This window comes from Miscanthus floridulus, chromosome 8 (genome assembly GCF_019320115.1).
Source record: "Miscanthus floridulus cultivar M001 chromosome 8, ASM1932011v1, whole genome shotgun sequence".
NCBI classification, from domain to species: Eukaryota; Viridiplantae; Streptophyta; class Magnoliopsida; order Poales; family Poaceae; genus Miscanthus; species Miscanthus floridulus.
The window spans coordinates 229914896-229921453 of NC_089587.1; the positions used below are offsets into that span (position 1 = coordinate 229914896).

The 6558-nt window shown below is 51.4% G+C and overlaps 1 protein-coding gene across 1 annotated transcript; it reads right to left on the reverse strand.

The window, feature by feature from the left end:
• Positions 1-4794: 4794 nt before the first annotated feature.
• On the reverse strand, positions 4795-6248 carry LOC136475303 (phenolic glucoside malonyltransferase 1-like). Its single transcript, XM_066472846.1, has one exon. The coding sequence runs from the start codon at positions 6246-6248 to the stop codon at positions 5025-5027; it is 1224 nt and encodes a 407-aa protein (XP_066328943.1). The 3' UTR covers positions 4795-5024.
• Between the last annotated feature and the right edge of the window lie 310 nt (positions 6249-6558).

Genomic DNA, 6558 nt, shown 5'->3' on the forward strand with positions numbered 1-6558 from the left:
TCGGCCATACGTAAGAAAGAATGCACGCTCTCAATGAACTCTTGGGAGCGGCGATCAGCATTGTACATCCAATGTCGGCTCATCTCATTACATGACATACATACCATATTAAAACCTGGAGCATAATTAGTTAATTATACGACATGCATGTCACCACACAAGGTATTAATTTATGAAAGTCTCGCTACAATGTAGACAATTCCAACTACCACTAAAAAAACTAAAGCTAAAATACACTTCAGCAGCATAAGGATTTCGCGACCAATCCCAACTAAAACAGACAGATCATGCGTTTGTTCAACATCTATGGGCTTCTTCTGTAGGATCACTGCCTCATCAGCCGCCGTAGCCGCCTGTGCAAGAGAGTTTTGTACGTGTTCAACATACTCTTCCTCCCAGTACCAGCCTAAACATCCAGTGCCATCCCACTAAAATTAAAATAAAAAATTAGAACTTTAATCACAATCATCATGAAAATAAGTATAAATTAACCATAATCATCTAATGCAACAAAATAACTCACATTGCGATCCAGACACTTGTAGAAGATACGGCCCTTGTTGGGACACTCCTTCCGCACCCGGTACTCCATCATAATCTTCTCCTCACACTTGCCGCATGCAATGAGAGGGAGGTCCGGCCTCAGTCGCTTTGGAACCTGATGAGAGGTCGAGGACCCGAAAGCAGTTGTCATCTACTCTCTATACTCATTTTTAATATAATATAAATTTCTCATTTTATAAACAAATAAAATAAAAAAAACTCTAAAATTCTCTATATCTCTAAACCATGAAGTGTGCTATGCATGCTAGAAATGAAAGCTGAATACTAGTTTTGAATAACTACTTTAACCTTCCTTCATCCAAATATGCAAACTTTAAAGTGATTTTGAGCTTAAATGGCTTATAAATAAAAAAATTCACCATAAAAAACCACATATATCTAGTCCACAAAATGAGATATGCTACTGATGAAACATGAGAGTATAAAGTTGGTAACCTTTAGAACCGAATAATCGATGGAGGAATCGAAGAAATCTTGTGATTATCGGCGATGAGGAAGAAGAGAGGCCGGCAATGAAGCAAGAACACTGAGCTCGAAGTGGCTCGGGCTCGGGAAGGAAGAAGGGGTATATAGGAGGGGACCTTTAGTCCCGATTGGAGACAGCAACCGGGACTAAATGTCCATTTCTAGTCCCGAACGGAGCCTCCAGCCAGGAGTAGACTTTTACTCCCGGTTGGAGGGACCAACCAGGAGTAAAAGTTAACCTTTAGTCACGGTTGATAGATCCAATCAGGACTAAAGGTCCCCTGCAGCAAAAGCCTGCCGCAGTAGCCGTTGGACAGGGACCTTTAGTCCCGGTTGGATCTACCAACCGGGACTAAAGGTTTCTCTAGTCCCGGGCGCAAAAAATACCGGGACTAAAGCCAAATTTCGAAGTGGATCAAAAGTCGTTTCTCTACTAGTGAGGGAAAAAAGGTTTGCCGAGTGCCCCAATCTAGCACTCGACAAACACTGCTTTGCCGAGTGTTAGATCCAGGACACTCGGCAAAGCTCCTATACTATAACTCAGGCACCCTGCCGTCGCCCCTCCCCTCCCTCCCTCTCCCTGCCTCCGCCGCTGGCTCCCGATGCTGGCCCCCTCCCTCCCTCTCCCGACCCCCTGCCCCAGCGGAGGGGACGACACCCCCAAGCCCCATCGGCGGCGCGCGGGCCAGGGGCGAGCTGCAGTCCCCTGGCCGAGAGCGGCGGCGCGTGGTCCAGGGGTGAGCTCCCCCCACGGGAATGGCGGCGCGGGGACGCGAGGACCTTCCGCATCGAGGGCCGCAGCGCACGGGCCCCTACGGTGAGCTGCCTCACCCTCTCTCCCTCTTCTTACCCCTTTTGCGCTGGTGCCGCTGGCGTCTGGCCCCCGCCATAGCTCCCGACGCTGGACCCCCTCCCTCCCTCTCCCAGCCCCCTGCCCCGGCGGAGGGGTGGCACCCCTAAGCCCCATCGACGGCGCGTGGCCAGGGGCGAGCTGTAGCCCCCCGGTCAAGAGCGATGGCGCATGGTCTAGGGGTGAGCTCCCCCTGTGGGAGTGGTGGCGCGGGGCCGCGAGGAGCTTCCCCATCGAGGGCGGCGGCGTGGTGGCAGGGGACGTGGTGGCGGCGGCGGTGGTGTGGTGGTGGCGGCCGCGGGGGACATGGTGGCGGCGGCGGCGTGGTGGCGGGGGACGTGGTGGCGGCGGCGGGCATGGTGGCGGCCGCGGCGGCGTGGTGGCGGCGGCGGGCGGTGTGGTGTTGGCGGCCTGGTGGCGTGTTTTTTTTATATTTTTCAAAAATTCTTTGCCGAGTGTCGGTTTAGCACTCGGTAAAGTGTTTGCCGAGTGCTCGACAAAAAACACTCGGCAAAGACAGCTTTGCCGAGTCTTTGTTCGCCGAGTGCCGTTTGCCGAGTGTAACACTCTCGGCAAAGACAGCTTTGCCGAGTCTTTGTTCGCCGAGTGCCGTTTGCCGAGTGTAACACTCGGCAAAGCCTTTGCCGAGTGTTTTTTGGGCTTCGCCGTGTGCCCTGGACACACGACAAAGCTACTGATTCCGGTAGTGTTGGTATGTGCTGCAATGTGTGTAGTGTGGCTGTGTGGGAAATGAAAATGGGATTTACAGCTAGCTGTTGGTGATTGTCATGGTATCTTGTTGTGCCTTATTCATTTGTCCCTTGTGCATATCAAATGTCAGTTTTTTTTTGTTCTATTTTGTTCCCCGGATTTTAACAGGATAGTGAAAAAATATCTAATGATAATCAAGGGATTGTTTATATTCAGAGAGGAGAAATGTCTAAAAGATTAGTAAAGCTGATTAGGTTCATATGTTTGCCGTGTAGTTACCCAGTGCCTAAGTTCAACATAAACATTTCTTTAGCAAAGGTTTCAGTCAGCTGCTTGGCATGCAATTTAGCTGTTGAACTATTAGCCGTCAAGAGCTAAGCCTTTCTTTTGCTGAACCACACAATCAGGTTAGACTAGCTTAGTAGCCAAGACTATGAACTAATGGACTTGGCTACCAAGCAAGTCTAATAGTTCAATAGCTAAATAGGACTTGCTCAATGTAATACAGCATTCTCAAAATAGGACTTGTTCAGTATTATACTCTTGAGACAGTTAGCACACATGGGTCAAATATAGGTGTGTAGATTTTGCAAGTTTTCAATAGAAATACAGAATAAGTTTGTCCTAGAAAAAGAACTAGAATATGCTTAGTCAGTGCTAATTGGTTACTTTATACTTGGACTGATTGGTTAGTTGGTAATATCTGAGGCTCGATGTGGAATGTGGATTCCATGCTGCGTCGTTTATATGACAGGTTGAGTTTTATGAAATGGTTGATTACATTACTAATAGTTAGTCAAAGGCGGAAAAGAGTTTTTTTTCTGACTTTTTTATTTGTAATAGGAACACGCACACAAGCAACAAAACATTTTTTTCACTCAGTCAGTATATGCTTGAAAGTTGTTGTCTAGCAGCCATGCAATTAGCAACAATTTGAGGTTAACTTGTCATTCTCATTCATCTGTTTGTATCCTGTGTTTGTGTTCCTTTACTGAATATTCAGAATTCCCTTGTTTTGTTTTACCTTGTTAGAGAATGTTTTGTTGAACTAGTGAATGTATATATGCTTCAAACATTTCAGATAAATTGCATGATTGTGAATTCATGCATTGTACATAGCTACATGATCTCCTTCACAATCAGCAGTTGTGTGCCTGTGAATTTATCTTTTACATAAGGACTTGGTCTACCTGGATGTCATGATGTTTATTCAAGATATTATATTTGTACGTCATAGCTATGTGTGAATTTTTGTATATTCAGAATGTCATGCTGTTTAATCAAGATGTTATCTTGTCATGCTGTTTAATCAAGATATTATCTGGATGTCATAGCTACTTGTGATATTATTTAGCATTTGGAGCTTGGAGCACCTGTGGGCTGTGGCCCAATTTAGGTTAAAACTTAAAAATGCAAACCTGTGATAATAAAAAGTCGTTGAAAATACCAACCCCGCAAAATAGTTGTCAAAAATTTTGAGTCGATATTATGAGATTTTTGCCGTAGCAAAGTTGAGTTTAGGACTTGGAAGGAGGGGGCCGGGCCTGAAGAAGGACAATTATTATTATATATAACCGTATAACCTGCTATGTGGCTAAGTTGAAGTTTCAATCTTTGCCGGCATTTCCTCATGAATCAGAGATGTCATGTGTGAATGATTGCAACTGGAGCCTTATGTGTCACAATGCGCCATGGACCTCGCAGCATCGACAACTTCATCTACTTGTGCAGAAACTACTGAAAACATTTTGCATGATGGCAGTCCAACTTTGTAGTTATGATTTCCTAGAGAGTGCCCATGTTCAAATGATTCCCATCAGCATCCTAGCTTCACTGGTTCTGGTCTTATATGTGCTGCATCTAGTATTCACTGTTTCTTCTTGTAGTTTTGATTTCCATTTCTGAAGTAATAATTATTTAAGTTAAGGGAACATCTCTTGTGAAAAGAATGAATGGCAGAAGTGCCATTAGTGAGCTTGAGGTGCGCAATTATGTCTTGCTGAACGACAGAGATCTGACTGGAGTTTCTTAGCAAATAGAAACAAAAACAATCATGACAGATTCTAAAAAAAAACAATCATGACAGTCTGTATTTGCATGCCTTATTTAGCTCTAAATGTGCCTGTTTATTTTTGCATGCTTTATTTAGTTCTAGCGGGCTCTGCAAACATGGCTCTGCTAGGACTACCCTGCCCGTCGGCTCTGCTAGGCTTTGGAGGCTCCACCGCCAAGCGCAGGAGCAGCATGCGGGCTTGCTTGCTAGTGGCCATGCACTGAGCCCGCAAATCTGAGTCGCGACCATTGCGGCAGCGTGCGGGCTGTCCGCAACACGGTCTACTTGAATCCCGACACGCGTTCAACCGAGGCTGGCCAGCAGGTCGAGGTAGAACGTACGGAACTCCTCCATCTCGGCGCGCGGCACCGCCAGACCGACCTAGATGCCGCCGTCCCCGTCGCGGCCGCTCTCTGCCAGAGCCAGCGCACCCGTGCGTTCCACGGATGCGATCTCCACCTTCCTCGGTCTGCCCCACGCCCCGCCGAAATCCGCGGCCGCGTACACCCCCAGCTTCAGCGACCCCGCCACGGTCACCGCCCGCGCCGAAGCGTACTCCCGCACCCAGTGCACCCACCCCCGAGAGCCCCGGAACACGCTCCCTGCCTCGGCAAGCCCCTCGATCGCTCGCCATATGGCAGCTGAGGCGGCTGCCGCGGTGAGTTCCCAACGCTTTGCGTGGACGCGGCAGAGACCGAGGCAGTTGCCGAAGTAGTTCGCCGGTATCGGCGGGCTCGTCACGAACCCGAAGTGCGCGTCGGGTGCGGGCCCTCCGTCCATGCCGCTGCCGCGGCCGGCCCACGCGGCGCCGCACGCCAGCGCGTTGGGTGAGCACCGCGCCGAGGTCTCCGACTCGCCGCGCCTCCCGAGCGCGCGGAGTTGCCTCTCGGTGAACCGGAACGTGACGAGCACGGCGCCAGGGCGGCGACTGAGGTCCCAGCAGTCAAGGCGCTCGTCGCCGCCGGCTTTACCGAGCGTTTGGTTGTCGCGCGGGAACGCCTCCCTCAGGCCAGCGTCGTCCCGCACGACGCCGCGGTCGAACAGCGGGGGCACATCCTGCGCGGCAGCCCACGTGCCGAGGAAGTGCGTGTAGCTGGCACCGTCGGCCACGGCGTGGTGCACCGTCGTGCCGATGCAAATGCCGGAACGTGGGAACACCGTAATCTGGACGGCGAGGACGCCCTGCTGCGGCCGAGACCCGCCGTGCTTCGGCAGCGCGCGGAGCCTCGTGGTGTCGCGGGCGTGGTCGCCGGCGAGGTCTCGGAAGTCGTCATCGCTGAAGGCCACGGTTAGTGGTACGGAGTCGCCGTCCGAGAACACGACCTCCGCCTCGCACGTCAGCTTCCCCGCCAACGGATAGAAGTGGTGCAGCGCGGCGGCGAGGGAGTTCCTAAACCGTGCCAGCTCGCCGAGCGTGAAGTCGGAGACGTCGAGGAGGTCGGCATTGTCGTAGAAGAACAGACGCTGCACGGGCGGGATGGACCAGAACACGAGGTCGAAGAGCGTGAGCGGTAGCGCTCGTGGCTGCCCCGCCGCCGGTGCCGGCGTCGGCGCGACGTGAAACTGCTCCAGGACAGTCACGCGGTGAGGTGGTGTTGGCGCCATATCGTGGCCGACAGAATCTTTGGGTCCGGAATGGCTGGTTAGTGGTTACTCTCAAATCACCATGGGCCATGGGGCAAGCGGCCTGCGGCCTGCGGCCACGGCCTATTGAAACGCGTTGAAGCTGAGCGCTTCTGCTTATCTCTTGTGCGTACGGAGGCACCTGCACCACACCTCCAGAGGCCCGTGGGCCGTTACTGTTGAGGTACGGGGGTGGAGCGCGACGCCCTACCACTCTACCAGGCCGAAGAGGAGTGGATGACGTGGAAGGACGGATCCATACAAGCGGGAGCGGCACCCACCGCAGTGTCGG